Source organism: Trichoderma asperellum, chromosome 2 (genome assembly GCF_020647865.1).
Source record: "Trichoderma asperellum chromosome 2, complete sequence".
NCBI classification, from domain to species: Eukaryota; Fungi; Ascomycota; class Sordariomycetes; order Hypocreales; family Hypocreaceae; genus Trichoderma; species Trichoderma asperellum.
Genome location: NC_089416.1, coordinates 4,584,329 through 4,597,366, shown reverse-complemented (window position 1 = coordinate 4,597,366; position 13,038 = coordinate 4,584,329). Strand labels below are relative to the sequence as shown.

General features: G+C 48.4%; 6 protein-coding genes across 6 annotated transcripts; 3 read left to right on the top strand and 3 right to left on the bottom strand.

Moving 5' to 3' along the window:
* Nucleotides 1–163: 163 nt before the first annotated feature.
* Nucleotides 164–1,824, bottom strand: TrAFT101_003817 (uncharacterized protein). Its single transcript, XM_024899040.2, has 3 exons — nucleotides 1,584–1,824; nucleotides 1,193–1,535; nucleotides 164–1,136 (listed from the first exon to the last, which is right to left on the bottom strand). The coding sequence occupies exons 1-3, from the start codon at nucleotides 1,700–1,702 to the stop codon at nucleotides 390–392; spliced, it is 1,209 nt and encodes a 402-aa protein (XP_024766415.1). The 5' UTR covers nucleotides 1,703–1,824; the 3' UTR covers nucleotides 164–389.
* Nucleotides 1,825–2,057: 233 nt separating this feature from the next.
* Nucleotides 2,058–4,591, top strand: TrAFT101_003816 (uncharacterized protein). Its single transcript, XM_066126998.1, has 6 exons — nucleotides 2,058–2,204; nucleotides 2,271–2,299; nucleotides 2,355–3,515; nucleotides 3,577–3,841; nucleotides 3,897–4,108; nucleotides 4,164–4,591. The coding sequence occupies exons 1-6, from the start codon at nucleotides 2,177–2,179 to the stop codon at nucleotides 4,188–4,190; spliced, it is 1,722 nt and encodes a 573-aa protein (XP_065983106.1). The 5' UTR covers nucleotides 2,058–2,176; the 3' UTR covers nucleotides 4,191–4,591.
* A 451-nt stretch (nucleotides 4,592–5,042) lies between these two features.
* Nucleotides 5,043–6,119, top strand: RPS13 (40S ribosomal protein uS15). Its single transcript, XM_024898897.2, has 4 exons — nucleotides 5,043–5,344; nucleotides 5,409–5,441; nucleotides 5,583–5,629; nucleotides 5,709–6,119. The coding sequence occupies exons 1-4, from the start codon at nucleotides 5,143–5,145 to the stop codon at nucleotides 5,883–5,885; spliced, it is 459 nt and encodes a 152-aa protein (XP_024766417.2). The 5' UTR covers nucleotides 5,043–5,142; the 3' UTR covers nucleotides 5,886–6,119.
* TrAFT101_003814 (uncharacterized protein) lies at nucleotides 5,945–6,786 on the bottom strand. Its single transcript, XM_024899012.2, has 3 exons — nucleotides 6,611–6,786; nucleotides 6,308–6,516; nucleotides 5,945–6,245 (listed from the first exon to the last, which is right to left on the bottom strand). The coding sequence occupies exons 1-3, from the start codon at nucleotides 6,752–6,754 to the stop codon at nucleotides 6,173–6,175; spliced, it is 426 nt and encodes a 141-aa protein (XP_024766418.2). The 5' UTR covers nucleotides 6,755–6,786; the 3' UTR covers nucleotides 5,945–6,172.
* A 166-nt stretch (nucleotides 6,787–6,952) lies between these two features.
* Nucleotides 6,953–11,739, top strand: TrAFT101_003813 (uncharacterized protein). The gene is made up of 2 exons (XM_024905772.2): nucleotides 6,953–7,530; nucleotides 7,580–11,739. The coding sequence occupies exons 1-2, from the start codon at nucleotides 7,019–7,021 to the stop codon at nucleotides 9,642–9,644; spliced, it is 2,577 nt and encodes an 858-aa protein (XP_024766419.1). The 5' UTR covers nucleotides 6,953–7,018; the 3' UTR covers nucleotides 9,645–11,739.
* Nucleotides 11,176–12,622, bottom strand: TrAFT101_003812 (uncharacterized protein; the record flags this gene model as incomplete). Its single annotated transcript, XM_066126997.1, has 2 exons — nucleotides 11,176–11,373; nucleotides 12,611–12,622. The coding sequence occupies 2 exons, from the start codon at nucleotides 12,620–12,622 to the stop codon at nucleotides 11,176–11,178; spliced, it is 210 nt and encodes a 69-aa protein (XP_065983105.1).
* Between the last annotated feature and the right edge of the window lie 416 nt (nucleotides 12,623–13,038).

The window sequence follows — 13,038 nt, the reverse complement described above, 5'->3', positions numbered from 1 at the left end:
TTTCCGACGCGCCACGCGCCCTCAGCACTAAATACGGCAAGTATAGAGACGAAACTGGCTTTGCTTGTAGGAGAGGAAAAGCACGATTGCTTGTTTGTTCGTTCGTTCGTTTGTTTGTTTGTTTGTTTTTCTTTCCAATAGATAATCAACATGGATATACTAACGGATTTTATTCAATTAGACTCTAAATAGTCACCCAATCTTCTCTGTGGAGTTATTGGCGAATAACTTTATTGTCTCCTGGGAAACCAACTATTATTGACTGACCCTGGGATTAGGTGCAAACTTTTATTCCACCGGTCTTTGCGGTTCATGTTGAACTGACAAAAATTGAACTTGTAAATAAAATTGATAAAAAAAAACCCCCTCGCATTAATTACCATGGATTATTACGGCCGAGCCCTAGTGCGTCGCCTTTTGATTGTTGTGTCAATTTCTAAAATCACATTCTCCTTCGTATCATCCTCTTTCTTCACCTGTATCCTTTTCTCCATTTCAACAGTCGCTTTCCTCTTCCCTCTAGGGTTTTCTGGTGAAGCTAAAGTTTCTTCTTTAAGCGACGTTTCTTCCACTTTTTCTTTCATGCGACCTGAAAATTCTCGTAAATCGGCTGTGAATAAGACTGAATGAGCCCAGCCCGCATATTTGCCCCATATGCTTCTAAAGTGATCGCCAATCGCATCATACATGGCCTTGTTTATAGTTTTAGGCCCCTTTTTTCCAAAGCGATAATCTCGCTGGGCAATCTGTAGGACGTGTGTGTCCACTGGAACTGATTCTCCCCACCCCAGGCCCATCAAGCAGACACAGTCGGCCACCTTTGGACCTACGCCGGTGAGAGAGAGTAGCGCAGCTTGGGCATCCTTGTAGGTAGATTGCGATCCATCCACGACTGCAACGGCGTTGAATGCAGGAAAATCCGGGTTGCGTAGCGAGTCAAGCCATGCCAAAGGTTTTTCTTGGGCAATAATGCGAGCCGTCTCTGCGATATACTTGGCACGGTACCCAAAGCCGAGCTCTCTTAGATGAGCCTCAACCTTCTTTTCATTTAGGGACTCTGGAGTAGGGAAGTCATGCATGGCTTCCCCATCTATATGACCAATAAACGTGCCATAGTGCTTGCAAAGCTTATGTACCTAGAGGCTTGTTAGCGCAAATCGTCTTTAACATAATAAATTCTTGGTGGGCTAACCATTTGGGAGATTCGAGAAATGTTATTGTTGCTGCTGCATATGAAGCATATCAGCGCCTCCCATGCGTCTTGGTTTAGAATGCGAACTCCTGTAAACTTGGGTGCCTTTTTTCGGAAGTTTGGGTCATCTCTCGACCACTGTTGATACAAAGAGGCAAGATCTATATCCAGGCTGAAATAATGGCGAAGAAGATCCTCTGTATCGTCCTTTCTGGGTAGCAACTCTTTGGAGGATGAGCCAGGCGAAGAACGTTGCCCCTGATATTCTGGCCAGGTCACTTTATAGTGTAAATGAGTTGCATCTTGCTTCAAAGACAATATCCTCCCGTGTAATGTGCAAATCCTAACCGTGTTAATTAATGATGAATGAGAGAAGGATGCCTGTACCAACCATTCGTCGTTGAGCTTTCGCCACCTAAACGACTGGCCGCATCGCAGTGTCGTGTCAATGCAGAGTTCGGTGAGGCTCACCGGCAACTTGCGCCAATCAACAGCTCGTTTCGTCGCCATAACAGCTTTGATGGTTCCAAACAACCCCGTACTATGTATTAATGGAAAATGAGATGAATACTAAAATGCTATAGATTAGCACTAATAAATGGGCGGCCGCATGAGTAGCATTGTTCTGCTAGCGCTGCATCTACAGAGTGGAATACAGTGCTGCAACAGTGGCGCTGCAGTAAAAGCGCCGAGTCTTTGATAGTGGCCACCGCTATGGGGACTTTCACGCGTCCCTACAACACTAGCCGCAGATAATCCGGCAGACTCTTCCAGTGCGCATAGCCTGCTAACACTGAAGTGGCATAGCGTACATCTTGCAAAAAAGCTCCAGCCTCGCCTTGATGCAAAAGTATTAATAAAAGAGCTTTTAGCCAAGATATCTTGCAGCGACTTCATCGACATTCCTGCTCCACCACATAACTCAGCATCATCAATTTGAAAGAGCCGCTCAATCGCTACCGTTTGCGAAGAGATATCGCAGCCATGAACGGCGATAGTTACTCGTCTCGAGGTAGGACACGCGTTCTCAGCTGTGCCTCAATTGGTCCTTATGCTAACCAAGTGTCGCGTCGATAAGATGGGGGGCGAAGGAACCGAGATTATGGAGTTCGTATACCAATTGCCGCTTCTACCCCCCATATCTAATATTTCTTCGATGCAGGGCTCCAGAGGCGAACGGGGTGAACGAGGCGAACGGGGTGAACGAGGCGAACGGGGTGAACGAGGCGAACGAGACGATCGTCGTGACCGACATAGAGACCGTGATCGCCGACGCTCTCGATCACCAGATCACCGCAGCCATCGCCGCACAGAGGGAGACGTCGACGCATACTCTTCAAGTCGCAGCCACCGTGATAGAGAACGTGAGGACAGATACTCATCGGCGCGCGACCGTCGGGGCGACCGCGATTGGGACCGTGACCGAGGTTCTTACCGCAGAGACGCCCGCCGTGACGATGACGAGAGACCTAGCCGACGAGAGCGAGATCCTTACGATGACCGTCGAAGAGGAGGACGAGACAGGCGCGATGATGGATTTGCAAGACAGCAAGAGCAGCCGCGTCGCAGCCCATCACCCCCCAAGAAAAGAGAGCCCACCCCTGATTTGACGGATGTCGTCCCTATCCTCGAGCGAAAGCGACGCCTTACGCAGTGGGATATAAAGCCTCCTGGCTATGACCTCGTGACGGCTGAGCAAGCCAAGCTTTCTGGAATGTTTCCTCTTCCAGGTGCTCCTCGCCAGCAGCCAATGGACCCAACAAAGCTGCAGGCCTTCATGACCCAGCCTGGAGGCCAAGTCACCAGCGCAGGTCTCAAAGCCAGCAACTCTCGCCAAGCAAAGCGTCTTCTTGTTTCCAATGTTCCCAGTGGCGTTGGTGAAGATGCTTTGATTTCATTCTTCAACCTGCAACTGAACGGCCTAAATGTTATCGAAAGCTCCGATCCTTGTGTCCTTTGCCAGTTTTCTTCAGACCGAGCGTTTGCAGTTTTGGAGTTCAGAAATGCGACTGACGCAACTGTTGCACTTGCCTTGGACGGCATTTCAATGGAGGCTGACGATGCGATGAATGGTGCAGCCGATGGTGTGAGCTCTGGCTTGACTATTCGCCGACCTAAAGACTATGTCATGCCTGCTCTACCAGACGAGATGCCCTTCGACCCCGAGGTCATATCAAATGTCGTCCCTGATACCGTGCACAAACTGTGTATTACCAACATTCCCTCATTCCTCACTGAAGAACGAGTTATTGAGCTTCTCGCTTCCTTTGGCAAGCCTAAAGCTTTTGTCTTGGTGAAAGATCGAAGCACTGAAGAATCCAGGGTGAGACAGGCTTGATTTGCAGACGTCTTGTGAATGTTTGATGAGCTAACTCGTAATCAAGGGAATCGCATTTACCGAATATCTTGAGCCTTCCTCGGCAAATGAGCCTGCTCTGAACAGCCTAAACGGGATGGATGTCGGTGGCAAGAAGCTAAAGGTGACAAAAGCCAGCATTGGACCTACCCAGGTCGCCAATTTCGACGTGGGCATCACTGCTATTAGTGGCCTCGCCTCTCAAACCTCTAATGATATTGAGAGGAGCTCTGTTATTCAGCTTCTGAACATGGTCACTCCTGAAGAGCTGATAGACAATGACGACTATGAAGGTAAGTAAGCTTGCCATGTTTATTGCCATCAACATTCTAATCCAAGGCAAAACAGAAATTTGCGAAGATGTCCAAGATGAGTGTGTCAAATTTGGCAAAGTCGTGGAGCTTAAAGTCCCTAGACCATCTGGCGGTAGCAGACAATCTGCTGGCGTAGGCAAGATCTACGTCAAGTATGATTCCGAAGAGTCAGCCACCAAAGCTCTTACTGCTCTTGCTGGCAGAAAATTTGCCGACAGGACCGTTGTGGCAACTTATTTCCCAGAGGTTAGTATTTCCCGGTCTCTGCTATTTAAGTTGGTCAAACGCTAACCGCCGGCAGGAAAACTTCGAAGTAGGCGCTTGGTAAAAACAGTGTAATATTTAGGCGAAGTAGTTTAATAGCTCGTGACAGTCACATCTGCAGCCATGGGGATTATTATGGGGACTTTGGTTAAAGGGCGAATCGTTGCAGATATACGCCCACGTATTTTGTTCCAACGTAAAATCATGGGCTTGAAATAAGAAAAAAAGGCTATGGCGTTTGTGTTTTGCGTGTTTTGCTTGGCTGTGGTTGCAAAGAACGAATAAAGGATCAAATCTCAGATGGTAAGCGAATTTGGAATCTCATGTCTCATTAGTTTTACTATGGTTCTATCGCTATAATACTTTGAGTCTATAATCGTCTGTATAATTTGTATTAGCGTTATTCTCATCAAACGGTCTTTGACAAGAATAGATGAAAAGAAAAGCGCCGAAATCAGAAGTCCTTTTCATTCATTGAATGAGATAGCATAAAGCCACCTCAAACTAACATAAGAGGTACCAGAATAAGTAAACAAATGTGTCGCGTCATCACATAGGCGTCGTGCTGTTGTAGTGTGTATTAAAAAAAAAAAGATATCAACTTACCAGTTCAGTACTATCTGCCGTGATTGCCGGACGATGACTTTCTTGAAATCATCGTGTAGGCATTTTTCACAGCAGGAATATCAAGCGTGGCTGCTGCCGAGATAAAGCAAGAGCCGGCAGAGAAAAAAAAGATTGAAAGGAAAGATAGCGTTGCGGGTCAAAATTTCAGAAGCAATGCTGAGCTATCGCGAAGCCGCCGATTAGATCACGTGGTGCAGTGCAAATTTGGTCATCGGCGTCACTAGCCACCAACCACGAGCCACGCACGGCGCATTCCGCTCTTTTGCCCTAACTAAGCGAATTTTTCAACCTCCCCCCACACGACCTAATTGTTCCCTGTTGAAGCAACTTCGCGACCAGCTCCTCGACAACTTTTTGCATCGTCAGCAAATACCACCAAATCCGACAAGATGGGTAGACTTCACAGCAAGGGCAAGGGCATTTCGTCCTCCGCGATCCCCTACTCTCGATCCGCTCCCTCATGGTTGAAGACCACTCCCGAGCAGGTCGTTGACCAGATCTGCAAGCTGGCCAAGAAGGGTGCTACTCCTTCTCAGATCGGTGTTGTCCTCCGTGACTCTCACGGAATCACCCAGGTCAAGGTTGTCACTGGTACGTTTGAGATGCAGCCGCTGAGAAGATTCAATGGGCAACTTTGGCTAACCGCGAACTACAGGTAACCGAATCCTGCGTATCCTCAAGTCCAACGGTACGGAACCCTGAACGACATGAAGAATGTGATGTTCGAACGACGCATACGTGCATAACGTGCATCTATCTTTGCATACATTTTTCATGAGATATCTCATGTGCCTCTGTGCGGTTTAGACTGACAGAGTGATCTTTATAGGCCTCGCCCCTGATCTTCCTGAGGACCTGTACATGCTGATCAAGAAGGTGAGACCACTGCGGCTGCATGAAAACTTTTGATCTCATCTCTGAGCAACGCGAAAACTAACCATCAATCAACCCCTAGGCTGTCGCTGTCCGCAAGCACCTTGAGCGCAACCGCAAGGACAAGGACTCCAAGTTCCGCCTCATTCTGATCGAGTCCCGTATCCACCGTCTGGCTCGTTACTACAAGACCGTCGGTGTCCTCCCCCCACCTGGAAGTACGAGTCTGCCACCGCCAGCACCATCGTCGCTTAAATAGCGAAATCTAAAAGACACGACGGGTTATTTGGTCATGGTCGTGGAGGTTTCTCGGGTCATGGAGTTTGGGTCATATATGAAAAAGCTGCATTTAGAGCTATGATTCTTCTGCGCCGGTCTTTAGGACCAAGCTGGCAGTCAAATGCTCCTAATCGAAAGCAATTGGACTGCTCATGATATAGATGTGCTCTGGGTATCCTAATATCTCTGATCCGTAATACGAAATCCTCAACGCCTTCAACGTGCCTCGTCCCATGATCTAAATATGCTATTTGAAATAAACCCAAATCATCCTGTGCTTTCCAATTCTCTCGACTTTTGTATTAGATATTCGCCCAAAACTCGTAGAGGGTCCTCTGGCCTACATACGTATGTTAGGAAGTCGTCGACTTGGGCAAGATGATAGTCCCTAGGATAACCTACTTTTCCTTAGCCAGCAATTTCATTCCTTCCAGTAAAGCGCCAGTGACTTTTGTATTCAAGTATCGCCGGGTCGAGTCACCATGTAAGGATGCCTCTGAAGGCATCGTAAAACCAGGATCCGGATGCGCTGAAGCCGCTCTAGAGCCGTGCGCTGGTGTTCCCGTGCGACCAGGAGCAGGGCTTGGTGCAAAAGTTGCGGGTGCTGGTGACTGCTAGAGGCGGTCAGCCAATCAACAGGGCTCTTGAAGAGTAACAAAAAAAGTTGTCCATTTTATGAGGCAGAAGAATATGGGCCGGTCTTACTGCTTGATCCGTTGGCACATCAGCCATCACGACGTCTCGCTGGGGGGTATCGTGCCCTTGGCTTTGTTGCGTTGGGGGCGCCTCATTGTTGGAGACGGACACCTGTGGAACATCTAGAGTAGTCTTGGTATCCTCATCTGCCATGATTACGGAGTGCAGCCGCTGCCAATTGGTTGTCTAGCTGCTGGAGATGGATAGAGAAAGCTGCCCATGCCACTTCCAGGAAGCTATTGTGGTGGGGACACAGCTGGTACTTAAAGGGGGTCAGCTGACTTCGCGTTTAGTCGTTCACGGTTCACGGGTCTCCCGCGTCAACTGCCTCTTGTCCTTTACAGAACAAAACCAGCTCTTTGGCGATCGTCCTTGCAGCAAAGAGGCGATGCTCATATTTTTTGGAATGATGTTATTATGGATGCTTTCGTGAAACGGCTGCCAAGGGGAGATGCTGAGGCTCAGGGCAACGGACGCTCGCTACGGAATGCGTCGCCAGCAGTGGAGAGACCTACCAAGCGTCTAAAGAGGGATGAGGACACTGAATCAGAATCGGAAGAGCCAGTTGAACTTGCCGTCAAGTATGAGTCGAGTAACCTTGTATCAGCAGAGACGTTACCGGATGAAAAAGACCAGCATCGAGCTAAAGAGCAGGTCACTGACTTTGAGAACGCATTGCCGCCAACTGAGGCCAGCCAAGAAGCTATTGAAGAGTATGAGACTCTCAAATCTTCCCAAAACAATGCCGGAGAAGAAATTCCAAACAAGAAAATAGCTCCTCTGTGGATCAAAGGGAGGAGCTCGATATATGTGGATGCATTCAATCTCACACTGGATACCGTCTTGGAAGAAGAATCGTCCCTTTTTAGTAGCAAAGAGCTCGACATTTTCAACCAGTGGAAGAATCTCAACTATGAGGCGCAGTATTTGTAAGTAGCCTCGCCGGCTTGCCCTACTTCTACTCAATAATTGAGACAGATATGTTCGTCTGTTCCTCCGAAAGACGGCAGCTTGGCATCGGTCATCTCGCTTGGCTTATTTCAATGACATCTCAGATCATGCCACAGCTATTGACACACTTCAAAAACGTCGAACCCTATTGTTGGAAGTTACAAGCAGTTCACCAGTTAAAATTGAGCTATCAGGTGTTGGGCCGGAAAAACTTGATGATAGCAATACTTTTTCGTTCGCTGATGCATCTGAAGACTATATCGACACAATCGAAGAAGCCGCATCGCTTCTGTACCTTGATGAGCTCAAGGCGATAGCCAAAGAAGCCAAGGTCCAGGGGAAAAGTAAAATGGATATGATCAAGGCTTTATGTCGGATGAGCCAGCAGCAAGCCGGGCTAATGGCTCTAGGCATCAGTAGACAAAATAGTGCACATTCGAGCGGTTCTGGAACAACAGACCGTCCTGTTGAGGCGGCTGCGAAAGTAAAGAGAGAAGATTCCAATCGTGAACAGCACTTTCTAGCTAAAATTCTTGCTGTCGTCGGCCCCTGTATACGAATATCTCCAGCGACCTTCAAGCTCTTCGAAAGGGTTCACTTGGTGTTTTACAGATCTACAGAATGGACGGAGAAGTCACTGACGACAATCATATTGGCAAAAATTGCGAGGCGAAATTTTCCCGAGTATATTGTCTCTCGATCTTCAACGATATTTGCTTCTCGAGCTCGTTTGTTGGAATACGAGGCCGCGATTCGCATGGAAGCGGAGGTTGACAGCGTTCTTGATTCTAACGGACCACTGGATGAAAAGGGTTCACATCATATACTTGATATTTTTGAAAAGGTATATCCCCGGTGGGATGCCCTGGTCAAAGAAGAAACCGAGAAAGAGCGCCAGTTTTACGAATTGGGAGAGGGTGCGTACCTCAGGCGATTCAATCCCGCCCATTCATATACTCGAATTATCGTGAAGGCCGCATTCGTATTTGGCAGGCTCAAAAATTACCTCAAGGAGCATGAATTGTTGACCGAACTTTTAAACCAACGGCTTTTTCACTTATCCCGAAGAGGCTCGTGGTACCAACGTAAGGCTCTTTTAGAGGAGCACTATATGCCTAGCCATGATCCAGATCCCACTTCTCATGGCTTGGAGCAGCAAAAGAAGCGATGGCGAGCAATAGCAGTCTCAACTTGCGAGGCTGGCCTTCAAGATCCGGATTGTCACCTCATACACCACTACGACTTACAAAAACGACTAGTCAAACTAGAGAAGAAACTCCGCGTCCCTAAGCGTCTTCAGCATGATTTTGGGCATGTACGGCTTGCTGACCCCTTGGAGCTATCCGTTGAGGGAATCCAATTGAAGCGAAATACCCCACCAAAGTCGGGAGGCCAGGCTCTGAGCACAAGAACCCTTTGGCTGGACGAATCGCACTCTGGCGGTGAATGTACCGTGGAAGAGATGTGCTTGAGCCACTTCCAGTCACAGGGGTGGAAGGGATACCATGCTGAAGGGGGCATCATCCGCACCCTGTTTGCCTATTTGTTCTACGACATTCTGTTTCTTTATATCCCCAACGTTTTTCAGACGGCTTTCCAAACTTGCCCCTTGGACTTGCATACAGATGCCTTCTTCCCTGCTCGAATTTCGGAAATCAACCATCGACTCGTTGAGATTGCCAATGGTGAGGGTGAACGGCTGCTACGTGGGGTCTGGGAAAGGGAGCACGAGCGACGAACGAGTGTGATAGGGCTCAATTGGGATTTTGAAGTGGAGGACTTGCTAGAGCTAGTACGCTGCTTCGAAGGTAGCGCTTTAGCCGCTTTGTGCAAGGTGATGGCACAGGAATATAAGCAACGAGGTGGAGGCATCCCGGACCTCATCCTCTGGAGAATGGCGGAAAGCAACGGAGCAGAGGCTCAGAATGACGAGCCAGGAAAGGCAAGAGGAGAGGCCATGTTTGTAGAGGTGAAGAGTGCAAACGACAGGCTAAGCGACACGCAGCGGCTGTGGATCCACGTTCTCACTGGTGCCGGGGTCAAAGTTGCTCTTTGCAATGCCGTCGCAAAGGAAATCAGAGAAATTGGCTAGCCTTGCCCACCCAGTCGCTTATGGGTATGTACAGTATATGCCTCGAAGTGGGAATGAAAGAAAAGAAAAGGCAAATTCCAATCGTGATGGAGGGTACTCAACTGAATGGTGGAGATGGAGGCGTGCACATACAAGTATAGACCGCCCCTCCACCAAGAGCCCTGCCATCAGTGCCCCAGCGGGATGATCTTGATTTGCCATGTGCAACGGCTAGTCTCGAAAATGAAAACTCCGTGGGATTGGTTGCCCGATGCTGATGGAAGGGGCCCACAGTGCTCTGTGTGATATTGGAAGAATCTGCTTCCATCACAACATTGTGCGTGCGTGTTTCCAAATTTAGCAGCAATGGAAACTGTCTCAGAATATTCCATCTGGGTAAAACGGACGACTTCTCCAATATATTTCTTCCAATGTCGGCTTAACCCGGTTTCAGCAGAGTGATGCTGGCTAGGACCCCCCGCTTCCCTCTCGTTTCAGGATGGCATATCAATAGAATTTTGTCGAAAATCTTGCTAGTTTGACGAAAAATTGGGACCAATTAAACCACATGGCGGCATTGAGATAGCGTGACTCGCATGACCAGCTGTCACAATCCTACTTAACAACACAGCTCCTTGTACTAGAGTAGTGGTACTGCATATTTTGGTGGTGCGAGGAGTAAGTCGAGTGCTGGAGAAGACGATCAAGGAGAAGCAGACTAATAGTAATATAGACAGGGATGAAAAGAGATGGAAGCTCAGAGTTTCTAACTCAGCGGTGAGCCAGTGCTAGTCTCACGGATAAGAGGCCTCACGCCTCACGAGTAAGAGAATTTACCACTGTGTGGTGACTCGGCAGTTGACCTCGCTAGCAATACTTGAAAATGATGACTAGGAATATTCGGTCGCCTGAGCTGAAATCATGAAGCCACACTCGCTCATTGAGTTCCCCAATCTTGGATACGAAGCTGAGAGCCAGACGCTACCTACTCTACTCTCTCCAACGCGCATAATTTCCTCCTTGCCCTCCATGCTTCTGCTAAGCGGGCAAATTAGCGCGGCTGCAGAAATTCTCGCTACAGACTTGGACGATGTCACGTCAAGAAGGGTCCATACTGCTGCTACTCCTTACATGCTGCCTACAGTATATCCGCCCTTGTACATACATATGTGCGGTTGTAGGCGCAGCACAGCATAGGCAGAAAGGCACCCTGAACGCGACTGTAGCGACGGCTTAGTCTTGCAACTGAGCAGTGCGTTGCCCACATATCAGGGCGCTTAGATCCCGGCCAATCATAGACACTGGACCTGACGGGTGGGTGACAGCCATATCCACGCTAGCCAATGACACGGCTCGGGGAGCTCAACGGCGCTTAGAAGACCAACTAGCACGAACTAGGGCGGAATTGGATCGTTTCTCTTGGGACGACGCCGCTTTTAGCTGCTCCCAGATTGTTGTACGGTTTTTTTTAGGTCCATGATGTCCTACGAGACCGGGGCAGGGGGGCCAAGAGTGACAGAAGAGGGTGTGTGGCCAGTGACGTCGGCGAACGTCACGAAAGCACAGCGGATGTGCCCGGAGGACGAAGGATGGGGTGAGCGCTGAAGATGGATGGTAGGAAGAGAGCAAGGACGGAGTAAGGGAAGAGTGTCGACAGCAATGGCAGATGGCAAGCGTCATACGGGCGTAACAAGAGAACAGTACGAGCATTTGCTGCTTTGACGGCATGTCCGTCAACGGACTTTGGCCGCTAAAAGGTGAGGGGCGTGTGAAAGATGAGCTTGGCCCTCACACGGCAGGAAAGGCTTGACGATAGATTTCGATCAAGATGTCTAAGGCGTTGACCATCACAGACAAGACCTAGCGGTCTCATCTCATTCGTTCCAACCTCGCTGCCATTTCAGTAAGGAGTAGATAGTACGCCTTTCTATTCTGCTCTTCTGCCGCAGATAGCCCATCATACACGCCACAACTTCCCTTGGTAAGATGCTACTGCTGCCGCCGCTGATGCAGAGTGGACATAGTCGCTTGGCGGGTATCAAAACATGAAGCCAGGCGGCGTTTAAGCTCTCGAATTGACATCAATCAATAACCGCACCACGATTCGATAAAACAGAACAAAAACAAAACAAACAAAACGATAGGAATAACGTAGCAGACGGCCGCATCCATCGTGACCTAGCGGGAAGCATCTTCCCGTCCGGCCCATTATCCGGCCCAGACACACCCACCGCGCATACCGCACACACGCACACACACAAACACTGTCCAGCATAAATCTACCACGCGCCCAATCAAATGGGAAAAAAACAAGCGGCAAAAGGCACTCGTCGTGATGCTTCTTATTCTCCTCTCAAAGGGGGGTCATGTCTCTGACATGCTGTCTTAGATGCCGTGAAGTGGAGGCATACATTCATCCTGATTTCTATCCATACGTCTTATATCCGATGAAGAAAAAAGTGACTCAAACAGATGGTGAATAACTTCCATCTGTCACAGTTCTCTCCTCTCTTCTCTCTTCTAGTAGTATATATGCAAGCCCTAATGCACAACAAAACAATCATCATCAGCATATAACATAACAATTACACCATCGGAACATCATCTTTCCCTTTCGTATCAGCAGCAGTCACCGCAACTCAACCAGCACATCCATAATATTACATGCAAAGTGCCAGGTGCCTTGCCTGTATAGCAACCTTACCAATCCCATTGATCCATAATCTCTGCAGATTCACCACTCAGAGCATACCCTCTAGAAGCAACGTACATGGGGTAACGGATAGGCGCCCACTTCTATGCGACCGCCTCTGCGGCCATCCTCCCCGGCCTCTGTATTTTTTTTTTTTCACTCTATTCCTTCTCATATATACCTTCTCCGAGAGTGAATCTGCACGTCTGCGTGAATAAAAGAGAGGAGAAGATGAAAAGGGCAAGAAAGAGTAGAGCATGATACGAAAGCCACGAATCAAGTGCCAGACTTATACCGACATTTCCATCGTGGCACATACGCTGCCGCTCCATATTGCTACACACACAAATACACGTGTACAGACGGGAAGCCGTAAATCCTATTAACGACAGATCATTAAATTAGCTGGAAAAAAAAAGAAAAGAAAAGAAAAGATCGGTGCTGCCAATAGAATCTGCATCTGCCATATTCGGCTTTGCGTTACAGTCGGAGATTATCGAGCTAATCAACGCAGTCTTCACAAGAATGATTGGTTGCAAAGCAACACTCGGTGAATTATTTTGTTCAATAATTTTTTTTTGGTGTGTCTCTAAATAGTGTATATATAATATGTGTTACAAGCATGGAGGCATCTACGATGCGCAGCTAGCTGCTCGTCTTATTCACGAATGAAGCTGCCTCCATCGGCCCCTCTTGGTTCCCGCTTCCGGTGACACACGCAGA